Genomic DNA, 25,622 nt, shown 5'->3' on the forward strand with positions numbered 1-25,622 from the left:
GGTCAGTGAGAGGCTCAAGCAGAATGCTTAGGAGTCACAAATGGGACCCACAATGATGTACCTTGGTCAGGGATTCTGTGTGGTAGCCTCACCACCAACTTGCACGAAGAGCAAATGGGATTCTATGTGGAATCTCAGCATTTCCAAATGAAAAGGAAGGGGCAGCCTTTTCTCCCCACTCTGTCCACAAGCCAGGTGAACTCCCCAACCCTCCAGAGAAACAGATACGTGAATGCACAGTGTCCCTTCTGAAACAGGATTCACTAGGAGTGGAGTCAGAGATTCTATCTCAAGAGATTCAGCACCAAGTCCTGTGCTCATCTGTGTTTTTCTTCCCGGAGCCTCTGATGTTGGTGACTCACTCACTAGCTACAAAGGGAAGAGAGAACAAAATCCTCTATGAGTTCTGTTCACAAACCACAGTGCTCTGGGCAGTCTCTTTCTTTCTAATCTTGTATCCCCTTTGGGCAGCCCGTGGAAACTCACAGATGATTCAAGGAACGGGAAATAGTTTCTTGGGTGTGAGTTTTCATGCCCAGGGGACGGTCTGAGTGTCACAGAGTCTCTGCTGCTGAGGCAGATGGAAATATACTTTAAAGCTGGGCATCAAAGCCTTCACTTTAGAAGCTGAAAGCCTTCAGTCCTCTGCCAGCTCGGCCCTTTTTTTTCGCCATAATTAATTAATGTGGTATTAATTGTGCATGTGCTATGAGCCTGGCTGAAGCAGGATTGCACGGTCTCTCTGGGCTGGCCACCGGCTCTGTAAAGCCCAAACCCTAGTGGACAGCATCCAGAGGGAGGAAGATGCAGGCTATAACAAAAATGAACACGCTCTGAGTCAGGAGGGGATTCCCACAAATCACCCACTCAGGATCAAACGGTTACCAGAAGCTACACCTGTATGTAACGCCCTGGGCAAAGGGCCAGCTCACGGGAAATTCTCAGGTCATGGGGGTTGGGGGGGTGGGACAGCATGAGAGAACAGAGGAGCAGGCCTGAGATCGGGCTGCATCATCCTGGGACTGGCGTAAGGAAAGAGTGGAGGCACAGCACTGGACATCAGTCTCCATCCCATAAAACATTACCTTGTCTCAATCACAGGCACCCAGAGAAACTTCCAGCAGAGCCAGACTCTAGACTCCCATATTTCCTTACAAGAGGGCATCCTCACACAGCAGTCACAGCACAAGCATAGGACAATCTCCTGCATCATCGAAATACTACCATCTGCACCAAAATTGGAGGCTGAGCACTGGAAACCAAATGAATGAACACCAGACGTGCTGTCTGTAGATAACGCTTGGCAGTTGAGAAGCTGTATGCTTCTCTGGAGTCAGAATAATGTAAGACGTGTGAGTCGGGAAGAAACTTGGGAATCATGGGCTCAGCCTCCTTGATTCTACAGATAAACCATTTCTCAGGAGAAGGCACACACGGTGGCTGAGATGATCCTGCATCGCAGCCAAATGAGACCAGAAGCCCAGAGAACTGACTGGGAGCACAGCAGCCCTACGAGTCATTGTACGACGACCAAGTGTCACACAGAGAAAGGGAGGCACTGGCACACCAGGCGATGTTCTGAAGCACGACAGAGAACACGGAGTGGGAGGAAGTTTGGTGGTGTCATTTGTAATTCAGCGTTACCACCAGCCTTCAACCTTCTCAGGGGCTCGGCGTTCATGTGAAGTGGGGTGGTTTCATTTCAAAAGACGGAAAACTGGTACAATGGGAACTTCTGTTGGCTTCATTAAAATTTTGTTTCTAAAATTTATACTTCAAAAAAATGTGTGACAGCTAACAGTATACCCACAGGACTGGATCTGCAAATTTATCTTCTTCTAATAATCTTCAAGAGATTATTTGGTTTGATTCTCTGATTTTATCCCCCTGTGTTTTCTTGTCAGTTGCTTGTATCAATTTTGCTTGATTTTTTTTTCTTTCAAAAAGGGGATGAGCAACTTTGATTTTTTTCCCCTTCTCACCAACAACCAGAATGAAATGACTACTTAGTTCCTAGCATATCTGAGATGGGCTATGGTGAGGTGAGGAAAGCCTGGTCTCTGGACAAGATGTGGAGCCAGGTCATGACTCCTCTCTCTTCTCTGTCCTGGGGACACAGTGAGCCACATCGCAGTTCCAAACACGCTGTGATTATTCCGACTGACTTAGAGGTTCCTGGCACATAGGAAATGCTCCATGCAGTCGCGGCTATTAGTACTGACTGGACACGGCACTGCCACAGGACCTGTGGGCTAGCACTAAGAACTTAAATACAGGTGACCTTGGAATGGCTCCTGGGATGAAGCGCTGCTTCTAGATGCTGGCAGTTTGGTGATCACGACCAAACAACAAAAAAAACCAAAATGAAACAAACAACGACAAAAAAAAAAATGTAAACTAGTACTTAAGATCTAGGCTTGATGCCATTTGCCTGTGATCCCAATACTCGGTGGGTAGAGGGAGGGAGATCGTAAGTTCAAAGTCCTCTTCAGCGACATGAGTTCAAGGTCAGCCTGGGCTACAGAGACTCTGCTGCAAAAAACAAAGTATTGTTTAATACCCTTCAAGACTTGTTCCACAAGTATTTTAGAAAACAAAACAACAGTTGTTAAGTTTCCTCTTATAAACCTTCACCCTCCTCAGCAAACAGCATGAGTTGGTATCCCAACTACACAGGTTGAGAATTAACTTCTGGTAAGGCCAAGAATTCCCAGCATGCGGCTTCCTTCGGGGATCCTCGCTGCATCTTCCTTGCATCCATACCTCTGCATTAGGATCTCAGCTCTTTATCAGTACACCCATTATCAGGAGCTGCAATCTGTAGCTCTATTACTGGAACTGCAGACTGCCGTCTAACGGCTATTAGAAGCCGCGGTCTGGGGGAAGCAGAACGAAGGGACCAATTTCAAAAGAATGAGACTTACTCTACCCAGCCAGGCTGGAAAGCAGGGATATGAGGTCAAGATGCTGACAACGCCCGGGAGTCTACACTGGTTATGTGGTTAGAATCAGGGCTTGCTTAAATCCCCAGTCTTGCTCTACCTTGCTTCAGCTGAGGTCAGCAAAAAGAACCCCTAAAACACTCATACTCGGCACAAGCAACTGAGAAGCCAAATTCACCTGAAACAGCAGTGGCAGCAGCAACACCTGGAGGCTTCTGCTAAGATTGACTTCGGGAAGGATGCAGCTGTCCCAGTCATTCCTGCCAGAAACCTCAAGAGTGAGCTGCAGAAGAGGTGCACTTCAAGCGTAGAGCAAAATGGGAGAAAATATGCACTATTTGAAAATAGAAATTTTATTGTATTTGTATAAAGTCAGCTCACTAGTGAGGAAGTGGAGAGGTGGAACACAGGACAAGTTGACATCACACAGGATCACTATTGTCACACCTGCCAGGAGGGCGTACAGACATGTATGTGAGCCTGCCTATAGGTATATAGGTTCGGCTCTTCAACCTGCAGGACCTTAGCCTGTCAAGGGAAGGCCACAGGATTTCTCAGGATGAGAAAAACCCAAAGGGAGCTGGCAGAGAGAAACGAAGAAGAAATGACATCATTTTCTACTGATCAAGTCTCTTAATAAAACTGATTCTCAATGTCTCTTACATCTTTCGATGGTTCTGTTTGTCGTAAACCTTCTATGTGGAGTCCAGAAGAAATCAGACATCTCTGGGTTCATAGATTATGATGGCTAATTATGATTGCTGGCTGTATTAAGAAAAGTTTAAAGGATTTTAAGTTAGGAGGGAGATGTGATGAAGACATCCTGGTAGGGATTGGAGGGCAGGAAGTAGGGGGTACATGGAATCAAAACATGTTGAATGGAATTCTCAAGGAATAAATTAAAATACAGTTGAAAATAGGAAAAAAACCCACAAATGCTTCGGGGATTCATAAGGCGCTCCTCTGAGTGTGTCTGGATACATTTCTAGAGACAATGACATCATTAAGGCTCTGACCTCAGGGTGGAGGAATCCTTTGACAGATTCTTAGAATGATGACATTATTGGGAGATGGGGAGAAACAGAAGGTGGGGCCTAGAGGAAAGAGGCAGGTTACTGGGGACAATTCCTTGGAACTGCACCCTGCCCTGGCCTCTTCTGCGCACCTTTTCTTTCTGCTTTCTCCCTTACCCGATGAGGAAATTCCGCCTTCATGGGCTCTCATTGCTATAATGTTCCACTTCATAATGGGCCCAGAAACAGAGCCAGTGACCATGGAGTGAACTCTCTGAGACCATGAACCATAACACACGGTTCCACCTTTAAAATGTACACGTCAGGTAGTTAGTCGCGACAACATGGAAGCCCGAGTAACACACGTGTTTACCTCCCAAGCACCAGGGAGGGACAACCAACTGCCAGTGGCTTCTAAATGTCCAGTTCATAACTCCATGCAAATCTGAGAGCCCTTGATATACAAGAGGTGGCTGTGCTTCCCCTCTGGATGCCACTTCCAAGAGTCAGAGCAACTTTGTCAAAGCTCATGCTGGAGGAACTGCCTTAAATGTACACACAGGGCTCGCTGCATGCAACGTGAAGTGAAAGAAAAGGTCAATAAGCCTCTGGTTATATGTTTAAAGAGAGAGCGAGCGAGACATCTATAAATAGCTGCATTTATTGAAGCTGCTTCCTTATCAGGAAGCATGGAGCTGGGAATTAACGTCTGCCTGCATCGGAAATTCTTTCAGACAGCACCACCCAAAAAGGAAATTTCCCTTCCAAAGCATCCTGGCTGTTCGGCTGTGGACTGTTTTATTTATTTATTTTTTTCTCTTTGAGTTATCTGAAGCAGCTAAACTGGACCCTCGTATTGTCCCACGTGCTGCATGGAAAATTGAGTGTCTTTGGGTATTTGGATGCAAAACGTGAAGGTGCCCAAAGGTTTAAGGAGAAATAAAGATAAAATAAAAATGTCATAGCTTGACCAACTTTGCCAGAAGTCCATTCTGCTTTAAGACACTGGCTGGGAATTGGCTCTTCCCCATGCCCTTGCCTCAACTCCAGTGGTGATGTCACCACATGTCACAAGAAGCTGTAAGGAGAGGTCACCTCTGGAACACTGATGATGGCCAAGGACCTAGCAAGACCTGACAGATCTAAGAAGATGAGAGGGGAAGGTCAGGGAAAGAGACTGCACAGTTCCAGACTGAGGGAGCTTGTCAATCACAGGGGCTATCAGGAAAGAAATCCTGCTTCCACTCTGAGTCAAGAAAACCATCTTCAATGCTATGTCGGCCAGCTCCTGGTTCTTTCTCTAACGAGATCAACAGCTAGCAACTCGCATGATTCCCAGAGTTTGTACGTGGGGAAGCCACCTGTTACGTTTCAGAGGTGACCACAGCAAGACCGCTTGTGAATTACTTCCCTTGCCCATTATTAGACCTTAGCCAGTGCTACCTATACAAACTTTGTCATTTACAAGAACCACATGTTATTAGAAAGTTAGTCTTGGAGAAGCTGAATCCTCTACTCGGAAGACACTGAAGAAGTCCTGAGACTAAGCCCATTCAGTCTAGCTATTAGACTAATCCGATAATCATGGTATCTTTTTTCCAACTGGAAACTCCAAGAAGCAGGGTGGCCCCAGCAGTCATTAGCGGTGTCCCCTCTAAGAGTTGATCCTCTAAGGCCTCTACAGCCAGCCCTGCTATTGGGTTACTGAGCTAAATAAACTGAATGTCAACCTGATGTCACAAGCAAGTAAAATCATGACAGACACTTGCTGTCCTGTGTGAACCTGGACAAGTCCATTGAACTGAGGCTGGATCAAGAACACCACCTGCTTATGTCAAATGATGAAGTAATATGTGCAGATACATCTTGTTTTTTTACAACACTATGAAATATTAACTATGATTCTATTTACTTCTCATGGCTTTCTCTGCTTTTAACAGCAAGGATAGCTTCAAAGCGTACAGAACTGTGGTTCCAGCCAATTAAAGTCGAGGCACCACATCCTTCCCTGTGTGCGGGTTCTTAGGCCGCTCGCTTGCCATGCGACTGTCTGGAACCCAGTCACCCCGGTGCCCTACGAAGCAGCAGAACCGGGGAGCAGTGCAGCTCCCACAGGAAGGCATACAATTAAATTACTAAACACACAAGCAGGAGTAGGAATGTAGAAATCCTGAAAGATTCATAAGGAAAAGGAAGGAGAGCCAGGGGACCATGTCTGGTGTCCGGACTCTAAAAGTCTCAGGGCAGTTATTATGGCTATGTATTAACCCACAACATCGTAAACCAAAGCCCTATTAAATATGACGAATGAGTCCTGGGTCCCCTCTTTTAATATCAACTCACAGGGACTGAGCAAGGCCAAATAGAGTAAGATGTAAAGTCTTCAGGCAAATGCCATTAATGTCGACCTTTGATTAAATGTGATTAAATCAACCAAACATGAGGCGATCGTGTTTAACAGAGTTTGAAAAGAAGGTAGTTAACTGCTTAAATTCTGCTCTATACGTCAGAAACACATTCATCTTGCTGCTGTACCGCCCAGCCTGGGCTTCAGTGGTTGAGGCTTGGTACTTAAAGGGCTCCTACAAACACACTGACTCTTAAGGCTTGGATCTTTGGATCCCTACAGAGCCATGTGTTAAAGACTTGGGCACCAGCCTATGGTATTCCTAGAATATGGTGGGACCCTTAGAAGGTGGGACCTAAAGAAGCTAAATGACTGGAGGTGTCCTTAAAGGGGCAATGGGGAACCTGGATCCTTCCCTTTCCCTCTGCCTGTCTCTCTGTCTTTGCTTCTTGGAAGCTACTGCCCTATCATGATGTTCTGCCTTGTCAGGGGCCCAGGACAAAGGAGCCAGGGGCCACGGATTACAGACTACAGAAGCATGGACCAAAACAACACTTGAGTCTATTGGCTCAGACATCTGGTCATAGGGATGCAAATCCTACAGAGCAGCCTCTGCTGGCAGCCCAGTAGCAGCACCTTGGGTCTCACTGCCTAGGAAGTTGATAAAAGGCAGCTTTCCGGCAGAATATCAAGTCCCTCCTTCACAGGGCAGGCCCCGCCCCCATGAGAACAGGGGAGAGACTTCTTTTCCAGACAATGATGAGGACCAACTATGAACCTGACCCAGCCCCCTGGAGCTCTCGTGTCTAGGAAGGATGGTGATCTGTATAAAGGTAACTTTGCTTTCCATGGCCCGCTAAGGCTTACTTCCGCCCCACCCCAACCCTCGGGCTCAAAAAGAATCAGCAGGCTTTATGGAGGAAGGAAGGAGGAGAGAGGGAGGAGGAGCATGCCCTTTCTGCCCTCTCCACAAACAGGGAGGACCTCAGCAGGACCACTCAGGAGCATCAGCTGCAGTTCTGGGCATGAGGACCAAGGTGGCAGGGACTCTCCCACCAAGGCCTGCATTGCCCCTGCATGTCCTTGCAGCTCCTCCTAGTCATCACTTAACACTAGGTCATTTACCACTTCACTTTTATCACATCTGCAAACACAAGGCAAAGCCTACATCTCTCTTTTTTAATCTCTCGGAAGCTTGTTAATTTGCCAGGTTGGGGCATCAGTTTAGACGGTTGTGAACACAGTGGTGAGAATCTGTGAGAATCCCAGCCATTAGATTCCTGTCCTCCCCCTTTCCAAATCTTATTTTTATTTAAGAATGAGAGGAGAAAAGAAAGTTAAGAGCGAGGTTTAGCTGGATATCCAGAGAAACAGCAAGAAACAGCGACTGAGAGCCATATTAGCCTGGTGACTGGGAGTCATATTAGCCTGGTACTTCTTTTAAAACAGGCCCCTGAGAATGCTCCAACCTCGCAATACCATAAATGTCCTGCTGCTGTCCCGGCTCTCATATTCTTCCCCGTACTTTCCACGCACATTCTACTGGGAATTGTCTGGAATCCCAGATTAAAACAGCAGTAACCTAATTCCCTTGCTATTTTTTTTTTTTTAATGTTTGGAAACTCAGCTGGGATGCATCTCCAAGTGTATGGCCCAACTTCACAGAGTCGGCGGCCACTGAGTTCCTCAAATACAGTAAGGAGCAGGCGGTCCTGAACTAGAAGAGGGAGGAGGGAAGCTGGGCTAGCTTGCCTGGAAAGCCCCGGCAGAGGGCAGACAGCAAGAGCCTGGGAACTTCTACTTGTAGAGGATTCATTCCAGATGTTGAAACCAACCATGTCACAACAGGGCTTCTTCAATCTACCAAGGAGAGCTATCACTTAAGTTGGACTGCCACAGCTGAGACAGTCAGGAAAACCACTGCCCTGCCATGAATCCATAACCTACTGATTATCCCCAGACCAGCAGTAATGTTCGACAACTCTACAGAGGGTGATCTTGGTGATCATCCATCTATCCATCAATTTACCCGTCATCCATCCATCCATCCATCCATCCATCCATCCATCCATCCATCCAGGAATGACACACAAGTTCTTCAGCAAAGGACTGAAAAATAGTCCAGAAAACGGGTTCCATCCACAGGCCTGTTATGGGGCCACATCAGTGCAACTGACCAAGCAGCAACCCTATTACATTCATCCATGTAAAATAAATAGATTAAACATATAGTTGTACAGTGGCATAAAGATTAAGAATCTAAGCTGTGGGATCAGACAAGACTGAATTTGAACCTTGACCCTGCCATCTTACTAGTTCTATAACCAACACTGAAAAAAAAATTACTTAAATTCTAGAAGTCTTGGGCTAGTGATAAAGTTCTGTAGTAGAGTGTTTGCCTAACATGTGCAAGGTCCTGGGTCTGATCCCTAGCATTGCAAAATAAATAAAATAAAAATCTGTAAGCCTTTATATGTAACATGAAGATAGTCTTTATGAATGGAAATAAACAGAAATAAATCTATCTTTACAGATATTAAAATAAGACTGAAATAAAATAATTTATATATACACAAGATTTCATATAGTGTCACAATAATTACTAGGCATTAATAATTTTGTTTGTTTGTTTTGAGACAGTGTTTCTCTATGAGTTCTGTCTATCTGGGAACTCAATTTGTAAACTAGGCTGGCCTTGAAGCAACAGAGATCTACCTGCTTCTGCCTCTCAGTGCTTGGATTAAAGGCATGCGCCACCACACCCAGCTTGTTACTAGCTATTATGACAGTGTGCTGCACTTGGCGATATGCTGGGAAGCAGGAGCAGTGGCTCAGTGAGGAAGCTGCCTTCTCAAGGAGAGACTACGTGTTGCTAAGGAAAGACAGCTCCAGATAAGGATGAGGGCGGAGACAAGACGTGCCATCTTTAAAGGAAGAAGGACTGAAGCATCCTCTTTTCCAATGCAAACATGAAGGGAAGAAAGAAACAAATGACCAGTTCACAGCTACATGAGCTCAGACTGAAAATCTAATCGCCAGTTCAGTCTGCTTGCTAGGTTGGTTTTTTTTCCACTATGATAATTTCTACAGTAAAGAGCTAATGTATGCCAAAGGTGCCTGGAGGCTTATCAGGACTCGGGGTCCCTCGAGGGGTTTGAAAAAGATAGGAACATACATAGTATGAAAAAAAAAACAAAACTCACCCTGTCTGGGATAATTGTGTGTAATCTTTATGTAGAAGCACGGAATTCTGCTTTCTGCATCTCAGTACCTGGGGTACCTAGGACATTGCATGGCAGAGCACAGGAATGACTGGCAAAATAAGTAAGTGAGTGATGGAGGAAGGTCATTGGTTAATAAAGAAACTGCCTTGGGCCCTTTAATAGCACAGAAAATTAGGTAGGCGGAGTAGACAGAACAGAATGCTGGGAGAGGGAAGCCGAGTCAGGTAGTCGCCATGATTCTCCCGCCGGACACAGACGCAGGTTAAGATCCTCCCTGGTAAGCCAGCTTGTGGTGCTACACAGAATATTAGAAATGGGTTAGATCAATATGTAAGAGCTAGCCAATAAGAGGCTGGAACTAATGGGCCAGGCAGTGTTCAAAAGAATACAGTTTCCGTGTAATTATTTCAGGCATGAGCTAGCCATGAGGGAGCTGGGGCGGCCGGAACGCAGCCCACCGCAGCTCATACTACAAGTGAGATTTGGTAGAGGTGTTTTGTCTGCCTGGCATGAATTTGCTCTACCCAAGGTAATATTCCTGAAGGAAATACACTGGTAACAGGACGGTACCTGGAGGCAAATTTCCTATGGCTTGTTTCTTTTCCTGCTCTTGTGCTCCTCTGGTGCTGCAACAGTTCCGCTTTCTAGGTATGACCCTGCCTACAGCTCTACAGACACCACCTCTGCTTTGCAAGACCACTGTGGAGGGTGTGATGGAAAACGAGGTTGTGCCATCTGCCTCTCTGCTTAGGATAAGACACAGGGATGTCTGGATCACGGGAGGCAACACTTTCTATACACAATATGGCAGAAGAAGGAAGGATTCCAGTGTCCCAGATGAATCCTAGCAATCATCCAAAGTATAAGCAGAAGGGATGACCCAACACTACTGGCCGAGATCCAACCGCAACACAAATCACGAACTCTCTGTCCCCCACTGTTCCCTACTCGTCTGAAGAGGGACAGATAAAGAAAGCAGGACAACCTAGGGACCACCATCATGCCAAGGGACAGTGAGCAGGACTATGTGACATTCGAGTCACTGGGAATCACTTTGGAAAGTCCTAATGACACCCCAGTGCCCCTTAGAACCTGGACATGTGCCCTCGAGACGACATTCAAGCCAGAGGAACTGGCATTTTCTTGGACACAACTGGTGAGGGTGAGAAGTCAGGTGATTCCTTTGCTCTGGATGCTCCAGTCACATTTTATCCCCTGGGCTGGGTACCAGTAGAAGAGGAGCAGACAGAAAGGACACAGCAGGGGTCGATGCTTTGGAGACTACCACTGATCACAGGGGCATGCTGGTCCCAAGGCTCTGCCGAGATGCAGTTGACAACTCGGAGTAGGGTGAAGTTGTTGAGGCAGAGTATGGCCAAGAAAAGGAAGAGAGAGGGGAATGAGTAAATGGGAGAAGACGGGGAAGACATGTGATGGTACATAAAGATGGAAGGAAGGAAAGCAGCCAGTATATGGAGAAACGGGGGGACCTTAGAGAAGGGAAGGCTGTGGCTTACAAATAAAGCAGGGGTCAAGGGAAGGGGGCGGCGCGGCAAGTGAAGATGCTTTGCCAGGTCACACCTCCTCAGCACCAGCAGTGAAAGCAGAGAGCCAACTCCCCAAAGATGCCCTCCAGCTGATCTCCACATATGTACCTTGGCACACACCCCAACCCAACCCTCCCCCATTCACAAATAACTTTAAAAAACAATGAGTCTGAATTCACAACCGAATAAAATAAAATACGAAGCTGATGTAAGCATGAACTTAGAGATAAAAACCTCGAGAAAAAACAACTCATTTGGCCTCCTAGATTACATTAACTCTGTCATCTGTTAGGTATTTCTAGTTTTTTTCCCCCAGTCATGTCTTCATCAGATACGAATGAAAATATTGAGAAATAAGGGTCAAGAATGTCAAACTTTTCAGAACCATTATGGGGAGAAGGTCAAAGATTCCAGGACAGCTGGCCAAGTCCCACGAGCACCATCTCAGAGTCAGAGTTTCTCCCAGGGATCCACCTGGGTCAGCATTCTGTGCACACTTCAATTTCCCAACCTCCATCACCTCGAAGGTAAACACTCACGCAGGTGCGCTGGCAGGTGGATCGAGTCTTCCTCCATCCTGAGCGCTCGAGGCACTGGAACATGAAGCGGAGTTGAGGACCCGTAGCTGGCCACTGGACTCTCTGGAGGTGTATATGAAATTCGTTCCTGCTGTTAGGAAAAGGGGAGGGAGAAAAGAAAATGAAATGTTGCAATGGAGGAGGGAAACTGAGCAAAAGGTGAGAGGGGCCTGTGCGACAGCCGCCTGCCCAGAGAGCCCCTACCAGAGGTGTCCAACCATCTGATGCCACAGCATGGCCCCATTGTCAACAACTGTGTTGGGGCACAGACACAGTTACCCTGGATACATGCAGCCCACTGGCATCATCGGATTAGGCATGCCCTCGAGTAATACCACCTTTTAAATGCCTTCTGTTTTAGTTTAAAAACAAAACAAGCAAATAAAAAACACTGGAAAGGTAAAAACTGGGCTCAGGTCAATAGGGGTCCACACCACTGGTTTGTTACCAGAATAAAGAGGGGGCAAGATGAGCAAGGGGAAACAAGAAGTCTAAGAGTAGCCTTCCAAAGCAACTCCCCAACATTATTCTTCCAAGTCACATACTGAATGTCACCAATGCATTCAAACCAGGCTTCCGCTTCTCTGGCAAGATCCCCAGCTTCTAATCAGTATGATTCGATACTCGAATCCAGCAAGAGCGAGCTGTACCAGTAAGTGGGAAAGTGACAGCTTCTAAGTCCAAAGACTTAAGATCTAGATTTATTTATTTATTTTTTTGTCTTCATTTCTGAGAAGTGGTCTCTGATAGCCTAGGTTGGCCTCCAACTCACTATGTATGTAGCTCAGGCTGGCCTCCAAAACCTGATACCCCCGCTTCTATCTTCTGAATGCTGAGATTACACACACGTGTGACCATGCCTGGTTATTCAGTGCTAAGGACTGAACGCAGAGCTCCATACACGCTCAGCAAGCACTTTACCGACTGAGTTAGAGCCCCAGATGATTAAATTACATTTTCTTTCACTATCTCGCTATACCAAAACCACAACCCCAAACAGCCAGTGTTTAAACGTCTCTTCTTCCATATCTACATGAACAAGGATCCCCCCTTGCTCTCTCTTCCTTCCCATCATAAGCAATTATTTCCTTTCTCTTTGAAGTATTCCAGGGATCTTTTAAAATCTATTTGACAATGACTGAGATACTCGTCAGCAGACAAGGAGGTGAGCAGGGCTATAACAGACCCACCATTCAACCTTATGCAATCAGTATTTGCTGGATCAATTAAAGCCCAACGAGTGATCGGAGAAGGGTCTTTATATTAGTAACTTGGAAACAACTACTGTGTTCAGCAAGAGCAGACGCACAATTTGCAGCTGCAATCTACACAGCAACCACCAGCCTGACTTGCAGTCCACACACATGTAAACCTAACTTCCAACGGTGCCTTTGATATAGCTGGACAAACAAAAGTGAAAAATGCAAGGTCCAAAAATCAGACTGGAGGAAAGATCAGTAAGTTGAGACTCAAAAATAGATTTCAGGGGCAATAGTAAATTCTAGACGAGGGTGAAGCCAGGAGGGGTTGGCCAGGTGTGCAGTCCTCGAAAGGTAGATACAAGAAGTTCAAAAGAGCCAGCCTGGGCTACATAAGACTGAGCCTCAAAAAGTGTGTGTGTGGGGGGGGAAGCAGGGCAGGTCCTTACATTTTCTTTGGAAAGACAGATCTTTAATACTGTGTATTTCATCAAATAGGCAAGGGGAAGGAAGGGAAAGAACAGGAGTCCTCTTGGCCCTGGAACCAAGGTCAATCTTCTGCTAAGAACTTGGAAAGTTCAGCACTTGGCATGGTAAATTTTAATTTTAAATGAAAAAATATATATTATCGTTTCCAGATGGAATCACCATACTTTCCCTAAGGCATCTTCGAGCAGCAAGGAGTCAGCCAGAGTATCGTTTAAACACACATCATTCAACGATCCTGGTGAAGTTCTCTATCCAATCTAGGTTCCCATGTACCTAGACTGAATTCCTACGTCAACCAAGATGTCTCAAGACGCAAAACATCCAACTTCCCTTTTTAAAAACAAAACAAACAAACAGACAGAAACCCTAAACACTGAGGATTTCAAGTAATTCTAATAGACACGTAAGTTACTCTTTCTAGTGTTTGAGTGTCTGTTTTGGGGCCTGTGGGTAAGAGAGGCAACAACCTATACCTGTGTATATGAGAAGTGCAGCTTAAATCTGGAGAGGGCTCCCCATCCCAGGTGCAAATAAGCTTTTGAGCACTTCAAGCACACGACTATGACATCATCTAATAAATTCTCTACGCTCCTCAAACAAGCCCCTGGTCTAATCACATTTAGATATCAATAGCTAACTCCAGGCCCACAAAAACCTTTGTTTTATTTTTTATATAAGTGAAACTATTGATCGAGAAGCCCGGTACTGTCAAGGGGTCTTCAAATGGCATGCAAAAAGGTGGGAAGAGAGAGAGAGAGAGAGAGAGAGAGAGAGAGAGAGAGAGAGAGAGAGAGAGAGAGAGAGAATTTCATAATATAATGAGCTCTATCTGAAAGCAAGGTCTCACAAGAACCTCATGCTTGTCTGTAAGAGAGGAGGCCACTTCATGGCAGTCTCCCACCACAGAAGTTTCTACTTTGCATTGTGGGAGATTTACCATCAGCCCAGCAACCAGGGTCTGGCTGGAGACACCTTCATAGCGCATCAATTCCTGACTGCGATTTTGTCATTGTGCTGCGCCTTTGGCACACTGCAGCTGCTTAGTAAGCGTTCACTTCTACAAAGTTCCTGACCTCACAACTCCACTGATGGCATGCGTCAGTGCTGGCTCTGGGACCCTGTGCGATGCTCCCTGCCCAGTAGTATTAGAGTGAGTCATACTCTTGCATGACGAGATCTACCAGCAGCAGGCCAGAGCCTGATTGATTCTGGAACCTGACTGGGAAGCTGTAAGCAGAAGTCAGGCTGTGAAAGGTTCAGACCCCATCCACAACATGGGAGTCGCTACTTCAACCACCAAGGGGAAAAGGCCAGTTGTGCTTTCCAGGCCTTGAGCAACCTGTGGGCAGCAATACCTACTGGACCCCGGGGGCTTAGCGGCCAGCAAAGACCCTGGGAGGCTGTTACCTGGTATGTGGGCTCTTTTCTGAGAAGAACAGAATAAACAGCTAGGAAGCCCATGCTGAAGACTGAATGTACTTTGTCTAACTTCTAGCCTGACTTACATGGTACTCAGTTTTCACTCTTTCACTATAGCCATGTGCTTAACATCTATACTGACTCAGCAGCAGCTGCCAGCTACTAGAAAAACTAGGCATGGCTACCTCAGAGACTTTTACACAGAGGGGCTTAAAGGGGACTCACATCCAACATTCTAAATCAAGTGGCCCTTTATTCTCACCTCTGCTATTGCTCTTGTTTGACTCTACCCAAAGAAAAGGTGTCTAGATTAGTAACCGTTGGCTCGTTCACCTCTAAAGCAAATTGTCAGCCAGAAGAAAGCCAAAGGCACTTTATTTTAAAACTGGGAGCACTAAGGATTTTTCCCCACGAAGATTATAAGCCTGGCTCTAATTAAATTAAATTGTATAGACAGGGATATGAATGCACTCAGGTATTGTAAAGAATGAGCCACGGATGGAAGTCAATGCTGTGATTAAACATGCTGATGCGGGCGGGTGCGTTGTTGCTTAGATGCTGGGAGGTAGGGGAATGCTGCTCTCAAGTCTGCAGACACAACCTCCCACACCAAGTGGCTGGACCAAAGGGAAGTGCTGTGACTTCTGACATTAACTGAAATCTCCATGAGGAGTGAAGAAGGTACAAAAGAACTTTAGTGAGGCAAAGGAAAGCCGAAACGGTTGAAGGCAAGGGCTGAAATGCAAATGCTACTAACCATTACAGAACGCTGTTTAAAACGCATGTTTCTATAAGAGCACCTCACTGAATTGGAAATTATTTACATCTCCCTTTAATGCCGTCCACAGAGCATGAAGGGCTAATGAAGGGTACCAATTTTATTCTACTTATTTTTAGCCTGTGAACTTGAAATGCTCATGTAAAAGAGGCTCACTCATCTAGTACAGGAAAATGGCACCTTCGCTTCCACTCCCCCATCCTCAGGCCACATGGTCTAGAAGGGTCAGAAGCACAGAATTACTAACACCATGAGGACTTCCCTCTCCTGAATTATTCAATATAGAATTGCTGCAAATTATGAGAACTTCTCTGGTCCATTCACACGCTTGTTCTAACAGCATTATCTGAAAAGGATGAGGGGTTGGGTTAGCGCCTACTGCTAATCAAACACCTTCTGGGAATATAGACAAAACACTTTGTGAATCAAGAACTGGAATAAAGCCAGTGTTCTTGTGCAAAGACAGTTAACGAGTTATTTCAAAAAGCTTAGATGTCCTTGATTGAGGAATTCTTTCTAGAGATTGCTTCAACTAGAGTGCAAACACCGAGATTATATCTCCAATTTGGTTTCTGAAGTCTGCGTAGAAAGGTAGAAAGTCCTGAGGAGTGTCATGGGACTGAGTGGTGACTGTTTCCTGGAGTAATGGGAAGAATTCCACCACAAGTGCCTCTCTCCTGCTGCATGCTACTGTCTACCATAGGAGACACTAAACCCAGATAAGATGTATAAGCAGCAGAGAGATCAGACCAGGCCAGTCTCTAAAAGTTAGGGGGAAAGCCAATGCTTGTTGTATAGCCAATATCAATAGACTGCGCAGAAGAAACCCCTCCTCTGACAAGGTCTGTTCTGTGATTACTAAACAAGCAGGAGTATTCAACGTCATGGTTAATGGCATCTCAAATGCCAACTCAATCAGCTCTGGAATCAACAGGGAGATGAGCCTGTAGGCATGCCTGTGATTAGGATAACTGGGGTGAGGAGACCAGCCTACTGTGGGTGGCACCATTCCCTGGGTTGTGGTTCTGGACTACACACAAAGGAGAGAGGCTAAACAAGGACACTCTCTTTCTGCACTGTGGAAGCAACAGAACCAGCTGTCTCAACCTCATGCTACGATGATCTCCTGATCATCTGACTATCATGGAACTGTGAACCAAAGTAACCCTTTGTTAAACTGCTGTTTATCAAAGCAGCAGGACAATTAAAGCATACAATTACTTAAATATATTCTGGCTGCAAAATGATTCAAGGTTGGTGGTATTAGTTTTCACTAAATATACTTTTCATAAGCATCCTTTTATTAACAAGCCATTATCTCTACATTATTTTTTAAAAATCGGATGAATAAAAATGTACCTGTACCATTTTCTAAGTCTTTGGCATTACAGATGCAAATAAAAACCTAAACTAACAGACTCCCAAACATCTATTTTCTTACTTGTTAAAAAATAAATAAATTCATTATTTTGTCTGACCCAAAACTCAGTGTGATAAACTAAAAAGTTGTGATAAACTATGTGCATGCAGCCACGGATATTATTTCTGAACTGTCCCTAGAAAGATTATGTGCCCCAGAGTCTGGGGCAAGGAAAGACCATCACAGGTATCCAGACACATATGAACCGTAAAATAGACAAGCACATGTAGAAGTGAGGTTACAGTGGTTTCTTCTCCTCCCAGGAAGGTTCAGGAGACTTCTAAAACAAATAGCCCAAGTGCTTCTTGGCAACCAGGCCCACCCCAAGAGAAACATCCATGTGGACAGCCACTGGATAACCCAAATGGTGTCTGCTTTTTAAAACTCACTGGCAGGATACATAACAGTATCTCAAGGAAGACAAATGGGAGTTCCCTGTGGGAAGTTACATGGGTGGGAACCACATTCCTGGTCTCTGAAGCCTCCTCCCCGAGTTAGCCTAATGGCCCAACTAGGAAGAGGGTGTGCGCCAGATAGTCACACACTCAGCTGGTGGGGCTCTTCCCAAGAACTAGGCTCTGTCGATCTAACCAAGCACCATTTTCTCTGGAAGTCTATGAAGATGGACAAAACAGGTGGTTTCTTGCCCGCACCACCAGTTTTACCCTAAAATGAAAAGACAATGCATTGCGCCTGTCAAACGGACAAAGTTAAATCATACTGCCTTCAGCCTTCCTTTTCCCCACACTTACCAGCTGTGTTAAGGGGAAAGTACATTCATAATAAGCTCTGTGGCTAAGCCTCGCACTAAAGCATCACTAAGATGCTTCCTTCCCTAACATTAAGAAGTATTTCGGTGTTCACCGAGTCTATGCCTATACTCGGCATTATTAATTAAACAACTTGTAAGTCGTTGGGTTTCTAGAAATTAAATTCTATGGTGGAGCTAGCGGTGTAGCTCAGTGGTAGAGTTTAGTCAACACACACAAGGTCCTGGGTTCCAGCCCCAGCCCTGCAAACAATCAACAACAACAACAAAAGAAAACAATAATAAAAACAATGTCGTATCATTCTACCCATATCACATATGAACACTTAGGCACATACATCTCAGAATATAAATACAGCTGGAAAATACAGTCACTTCAAAAATCCAGAAACCATTAAGAGAAGTTGTGTGCTTCTCATTGAGGGTTGGTTGTTTTACTTCAACCCCACAAGAGATGACGCCAGGACATCATCCTTATCTCCAGTTTACAGTAGGAAACCTGATCTGAAGATTGTAGGGTGAGATTAAGCAACCTGTTCAGTCACCAGGTTGGGAGACAGCAGCGCTGGGAATGTAGGTGTAGGCTGGTCTAACTCTACTCCAGTGAACTGCCTCTAAAGAGGAGGAACAAGACGTTGCATTGAAGTACCATCAGCCATTCGATAATGGCTTTGTAGCTTATGAGGAACCCTAAGACCTAAGCTGCAGCTGTATGAAGTACAGTGTCCTTGGGACAGCTCCTAGCTTTGCACCTGACCTCAGTTCTCAGGGGACACCAGTGGCTCATCCAACAGAACTGTCGAAGCCTAGGTACCCACGTTCCTAAGCCTGAAATGTATCTTATGAGCAGCAAGTAAATGAATTTGGCTAAAACAAAGAGAGTATATAATGTCTGTGAAGTTTGTACCCATAAGGCCTCTGCACAGCAACAGCCATTAGAATTCACACAGGGGTGTGTGTTTACTTTGAGACAATCAGTAGGACCAGTGAAGCATCTAGAAATTGCTTGTGTGTTTAACTGCTTTACACTGTACAGAAATCTGATCTTGGCTACTGCCGGGCAAAAATATCTTCCTCTTTATCTCTAATGTTTTCTTTAACAACAAGAAGCCATTTCTCTTACTAAATTCTGTCCAATTCTTCAAGAACAGCAAATCTAAAATACATAGATGAGATTTAAAAGAAAAAAAAAAAGCAAGGAGGACAGGACCCTGTCAACTGTGATTTCATACAACAGGAACATCTTATGCCATAAGGAGGTAGGTCTGACCTCAGAAATCACAGTGGACATTGTCCAGGAAAGGGTCCGTCAAGGGCTTGGGGATGGACACTCCTAAATGAGGAAGGGTAAAGTCAGCAAGGACAAAAGTAGTCAGTGGTCTTCCGACCCTTTAAGTCTTGGGATCCTCAACAGCAGCTTTCAGTATCAGACAAGTAAGTATAAGAAAGGGGGACCCCTTGTGTATCAGTCAGTATTCTATCACTGTAACAAGTACGGGGACAGTCAATGTATGAAAGATGGCAAAGTCTTGTCTTAGCTATCAATTTTAGAGGTTCCAGCCCGGGATCAACAGCCCTTGTGGTTCTGGGTGTGTGACAAGGCAGTAAAAGCTGGCAGGAGAGCTTAGATCACTTAACTCAAAACAAGGAAGCAAACAGAGAAAAGGAGGGACTGATCTATCCCAATGTCCCTTTCAATGGCATGTCCCCAATGGCCTGAAGATCTTTTCACTAGTTCCAATCTCTCTCTCCTTCCTTTCCTTCCCCTCCCCATTAAAAAAAAAAAAAAGTTGTCTGCCTCATGTGCCTGGTGCCCACAGAGCCCCACAGAAGGCATGTGATCCCACGGAATGGAGTTACAGACGGCTGTGAGCCACCTTGTGTTTGCTGAGAATCAAACCCAGGTCCTCTAGAAGAGCAGCCAGTGTTCTTAACCACTGGGACATCTTTCCAGTCCCTAAGTTCCCATTGCTTAAAAGGTTATTTTACCTTCCAGTAGTGCCACGCCTTTGGAGGATACTTACTCAAATTAAAACAACAGCAACTGTAGACTTAGGAGGTGGAGCCCGGGTAATACAGACCTGAGCACTAGGGGAAAGGACCAGCCAACAGCTCCAGAATTACCTGTGTGGGATTGCTTCCTCTAAAGCTGACTGAGGCTCGGACAGGGAGGTTTTTTAAAAGGGGCTTCCTTATGCACTGGGGGCTCACACAGAGGCTTTATAATTCCAAGACGCTGCATTGATAGAGTCTGAGACTCTCTGGTAAGCCAAAGCTTGTTAACAACAGTGTACTCAAAAGTGGCCCCAAACACAACCTGAACATTATATCCACTTGTCTATCAATTAGACCCTAAGCTTGTACTGGATACAAGGTTTAAAAGCAGGAGATTTTAGAACTAGGGTACAAAAGCTTTAAAAAAAAAAAAGAAAGAAAGAAAGAAAAACCAACTCAAATACATTTCTTCATTGTTCCAATTTTAAAATATTTTAATTAAGACACTTTCCACTCCTGAGACGGCATAAAATTCTTCTTTTTTTTTTTTTAAACTTTTCTGAATTTCTCAGATATTTCTGACATGAATAGCAAGAGGCAGCTAAAGCTGGGATCCCTTTTAATGCCAGGTTGTGGTTTCCAGGGAGGACTATGGAGCCGGCCCAGCTCTTTGGATGCACGGATGGTTAGCTCATTTGGCTGGGCTCCAGCATCATGCACATGCAAGCAAGGTTACAAGCTTCAGATCTGGACAGGAAAATTAAATTCACGCCATTCTCAGCCCTAGACTGAACCCTAGTCCCGGCTATGATGCCACAATTGCTCGAAGCTGAGAACTGATGAGCTTGGCAGTTCATACCCCGGCTCCTAGAGACGCCATAAAACTGTGTGTGCTCTCAGAGTGTTCCAGCAGCACTGTTCACTGTAGGAAAGGTGAGTATTTTTACTTATGCATAACCTTTGAGTGTTACCTCTGAGAAAGATTAAGTTCAATGTCAGAGTTACCCAGAGATGCCCCTGAGTTTTAGATTCACCATTTGAAAGAGGGCCACTAAATCCTTTCTTCCCAGCAATTTCCAAAGGCAGAACGAACAGGTACTTCCGTTAGCAGCAGCCTCTACCCTGGGCACAACACAGTGGCCAAGTTCAGCTACCATATTAGCGGCTTTCTCCTCCATTAATGCTATTCCCTTTAATGGTTTGGCTATTACAATTAGCCAATCTGCACAGTCCCTGCCTGAGGCTAACAAGTAATGAACTGAGAGAGTTGCTATTTACTTGTATCGGGGGCGCTATTAGCAAGGCTTCTCAATTTCGTCCCACAAATGAGAAGAGACCTTCCAGGCATGTGCCACACGATAGCCCCTGTGAATCGCTCACTGTGCCCCTGGTGTGGGAGCTATCCTGGGATTCAGGGCACTGAAAGCCTGGGCTGAGGTGAAGTCCAAGGTCAGACTCTTGCAGACTGCTAAGGCACCAGCACAGTAACTATGAATCCCACTGCCCACCTGCTTTGTGTGTCTTCCTAAATGCTCACCTGCTTTGTGTGTCTTCCTAAATGCTCACCTGTTTTGTGTGTCTTCCTAAATGCTCACCTGCTTTGTGTGTCTTCCTAAATGCTCACCTGCTTTGTGGGTCTTCCTAAATGCTCACCTCTTCTCCCCCTCCCCCGTAGTTTTCTTCTCTGTTACACAGCACCATTCTATTTCTTCTTTCTTTAATGACTGTATCCTGGAAGTCAGGCTCACAATGCCAGCAAGTTGGTAGCAAAGGCTGTTGGGGTGGCAGCAGCTTAGATCTCTTTTAAAACTGAGAAGACTTTCAGTCCTGTGATGTCTCTTTGTAACACACCCATATAGCTTAAGTGGGCCACTTGTGGCCAGTAAGAAACTTAAGGTTTTCAAAAATCAGCCAGTAGAGTGAGGACAGGTTTACATTCTAATCCCAATGTCAGCCACACTCAGTGACAGCCTGCATTTTGGAGAGCTGTGCTGTTGGCTCAGGCTAGGCAGCTCCAGGGAGGCTGGGGTCTTAACTGATCCCCTAACTCCAGCAGGCCACAAGAACTATCAAGGTTAGAAGAATTCTCTTGTTCTGGACCTATTAGGTGATTCTTAGGCTGCCTTGGGCTGGGAAATAAAACTAAATGGAGGGGGGCAGGGAAAAAAGTCCCGAAAACTGTATCTAGAGAAATGAGCTTAAATTAAGTCAGAAAAGATTTACGTCTCTAGCAAATGTTTACTACCAAAACAATTTGCAATGCAACCACTTAACACCGTTTAAAAGCAATAAAGAAATAGTAAGTCCCCATCCCAGTGTTCCTGAGACACCAGGCTAATAACATCCAGCCTTTACTGCTACATCATGCTGCTGAAAAAAATAAGAGTCTTATACAGTGTTTCTGGGCTTTCTGAATGACAGGACCTCGGTACAGACAAGGTCCAGTTCTGAAGAGTAATGGAAAGTCCCACCTACCGCAGACTTTAAGAATTAAACCTATCCTGGTATTTTAAATGGGAGACAACTGGTCTTCGATGTGAAGGCACCAAACCAAGGAGGCAGAATCCTGTGACGCCCCCCCACCCATGGGAGATAAATTACCTTGCAACCAGTCCTGAGTGTGGCATGCTTGGGCCTCTACCTTCAGAAAATAAGTCTCCACCTGTACTCGTCAGAAACAAAACCTACAGAATTTTCCAACTCGTCGGTCCAAAGATTCAGGATTAGATTAGAAAGAGTCAGCTCCTTCCTCACTGTGGTCAAGGTTAGAGAGATCTGGGAGTTTGGGTTTCTGGTGATTTATTATTGAAACGAGTCTTGCTGATAAGTGATTATTACTACAGAGATGCCACTGGCATTAATACTGCTCTCAACAATAAGCAACTAAAATGAGAATGAAATATGAGAGTATACATGTACAAGAGTAACACCAGTGAGCAGAATATGAAGCAGCTGAAAGTATAAGGAAACTCAAGTACTACACTCTTACTGCGTTTTCAAGACTGATTAACCATCTATTTTATATAAGATTCCATGCCATCACTAAAACTGTTATTACTCAATTATTCGATGGTATATGAAAAATATACTTAGATTTGCACGTACCTTGGGGATTCAGAATCAGTTAACAATTTAGGAAACACACAGTTTTGATCAGGTATTCTCAATCTTGGCTGAACATCAGAATTATCCAGAAGAACTTAAATATATTAAATAAGCCCCAGTATCCCAGCAAATCAGAGTCTGTGGGGATGTGAGACTAATATTAATTAACATTAACCCTCCTAGGTTCTGATTCTGATGTTTGCAGCTGAGACTGAGAATCACCGTCTGAAATCAAGACAGAAACAAGTGAAATTAATGAAGACATATGGTAAATGATTTTGTCTCACAACAGAATTTTGGCAGCCTTATTAATCTCTGTGCTAACTGTACCCCCTCCTGAGTGAATCACCACTGTGCTGTCTTTCACCATGAAACAGGTGACCTGTGTGATACAGGGAGCTTCTGGGGCATACCACCCCACCTATACATGAAGAACTGCTCCACACAGCTTCCTCTCTCTCCACACTGTCCCAATTTCCCCAGGGGCCACCCAAGGAACCTGCCCAGCTTCAGCTTCTAAAGTTTGATACAGAACTTCGTTCTCTGCCCTTGAGGTATATGCGGCAGGAGCATGGCAAGGTTAACAGAAAAGCAGGTGGAAATGGAGCTTACTCCCTTTCTGGTCTGTCCTCCCTTACTTCTCTTCCACCTACTTGGGTCTCAGACCCTTCTCCTAGAAGCAGTTCTCAGCCTATGGGTCACGAACTCCTGGGGGTGGGGGGGAGTCACCTAAGACCATCGGAAAGCACAGACATCCACATTACGGTTCATAACAGTAGCAAAATTACAGTGATGAAGTAGCAGCGAATGAGGAACTGTATTAAAGGGTCACAGCCTCAGGAAGGTTGAAGACCACTGTATTAGAGACAGGACATGTAGCTTAGAGCCTCGTCTTCAGAGGGAATGGCCCCCAAGATGGCAGTCAGGACTTGGGTAGTTGTGCTTTCCTTTGATTCAAACATGGCCTCTCTAGGGAAGAAGGAGGCTCTTAAGACTTACAGGGCTCCAGCAGCTCCAGCTTACCAGGATGCACAAGCCCCGCCTAGAAAGTTAATTTTCAGGGACGATTGCCGGGAGGGAGGAGATGCGTGCTACAGCTGACTGACCGCAGTTCTAGAGAGCTCCAAAAAGCCGTTGTTGTGAGTTGTCACCCATGCTGGGGTGTGTCTTTCACTGATGTAGCTACATTTTAGTCACCTGCATCTAAGTCACCTCTCACTCATCTGCAACACCAGTAGACTCATAGGTTGGCCAAGCTAGACTTTGGGAGAAAAATTCCCTTAGTCTGCTATTGGTACTCTATATTAGGGTGACCGATGGGATACATTTCTGAGTAAAGGAACCTTGCAGCTGGTGATCAGGTCCATATTTTTGCACACTGAACCATCAGCTGATAACAAATCTGAGCAAACACCACTGCTTTATCAAGATTTATGTTTGTTTTGTTGTTGTTTTGCTTTTATTTTATGGTGTGTGTGTGTGTGTGTCTTTCTGTCTGTGTGGGTGTACACATAGTGGTGCAAATGTCAGAGGAAGACATTGGAAACCCTGGAGCTGGAATTACAGGTGCCTCGAAACAGTCCAATGTGGGTACTGGGGGCTGAACTGAGGGCCTCTGGAAGACCAATATGCTCTTAAGCACTGAAGCATCTCCAGCCCCGTAGTTGACTTTTTAGTAAAACCTTAGAAGCCAGGGGCTGGAGACACGGCAGATCCACAGAACACTTAACCAGCATGTGTAAAGCCCTGGGTTCAATCCCCAGCACAAGACAAACCTTTAAACTACTAGGAACCTTAAACCCGCTAGGGTTCGTCCAAGCTGAAACCCCCTTTCATCAAATGCCATGTCTTCCTAACCCCTCAGGAGTCTGTAGTGATATTTTGTTTGTATTTTAATAAATAAAGTTTGCCTGAAGATAAGAGTGCAGAGCTAAGCCACTAGAGGCCAGGGAGTGGTGGCACACACCTTCAATCCCTGAACTCAAGGCCACCCTGGGCTACGCGAGATTGAATCTGTCTAAAAATAAATAGAATTCACACAAAGGTGATCCCAGCACTTGGGATCCCATGCCTTTAATCCTAGCACTAGGGAGGTAGAGACGGGAGTGATATGTCTGGGCAGAGAGAGGTATATAAGGAGGAGGAGACAAGAGCTCCTTGGAGTCTGGGGTTTGGTGGAGACAGTGCAATCTAAGCAGTCTGAGGATCGCCCCCTCGGTCTGAGCAATGGTAGAAGTAAAAGGTAGTGGCTTCCTGCTCTGCTTCTCTAATCTTCAGCTTTAACCCCTATATCTGACTCTGGGTTTTGATTAAGAACAACGAGAATTCGTGTTACAGGAGTAAGACTACCAAAAGCAGCATAGAGCCAACCTGACACAGGTTGTGAAGCATCAATCAAGCCCCACCCCCTTGAATGGCCCACACAACTGTTCTAGATAAAGTTGACATTCCTAATGCCCACATCTGGAGTAGACCTACCTACAACCATGTTTAAGCTCTTGGTAAATAAGAATCTGTATAAAGTAACCCTACAAGGCCAGAGTGGTTTACTCAAGAATTTTAGACTTATTTGCTCACTGTTGAAGTGAAAACTCTATCAAGGAAAAGGCTACTGAACACCTAAGTTCTTCCTAGAAGTTAAATTTTTTCAACAGCACCCAAGCATCTTGGCATTCCGAGCATTTTCTGTTTTGTTTCAAGCAATGTGCTGCTGTTCTCAGCCTAACAGGACTGTGGCAGGACCTAGCCTCAAACATCTGGATTTCACCTGGTGCTGCAGTTAGGGAAAATAAGCTGA

General features: G+C 45.2%; 1 protein-coding gene across 2 annotated transcripts in view; it reads right to left on the minus strand.

Annotated features, from left to right (window-relative positions):
• Etv6 (ETS variant transcription factor 6) overlaps positions 1-25,622 on the minus strand; it is a 238,163-nt gene that overhangs the window by 126,554 nt on the left and 85,987 nt on the right. For both annotated transcript variants that reach the window (XM_057786286.1, XM_057786278.1), the window contains exon 2: positions 11,613-11,742. In XM_057786286.1, the coding sequence (XP_057642269.1) occupies positions 11,613-11,742 (130 nt within the window). The remainder of the gene's footprint in view (positions 1-11,612; positions 11,743-25,622) is intronic.

Source organism: Chionomys nivalis, chromosome 1 (assembly GCF_950005125.1).
Source record: "Chionomys nivalis chromosome 1, mChiNiv1.1, whole genome shotgun sequence".
Taxonomy (NCBI): Eukaryota; Metazoa; Chordata; class Mammalia; order Rodentia; family Cricetidae; genus Chionomys; species Chionomys nivalis.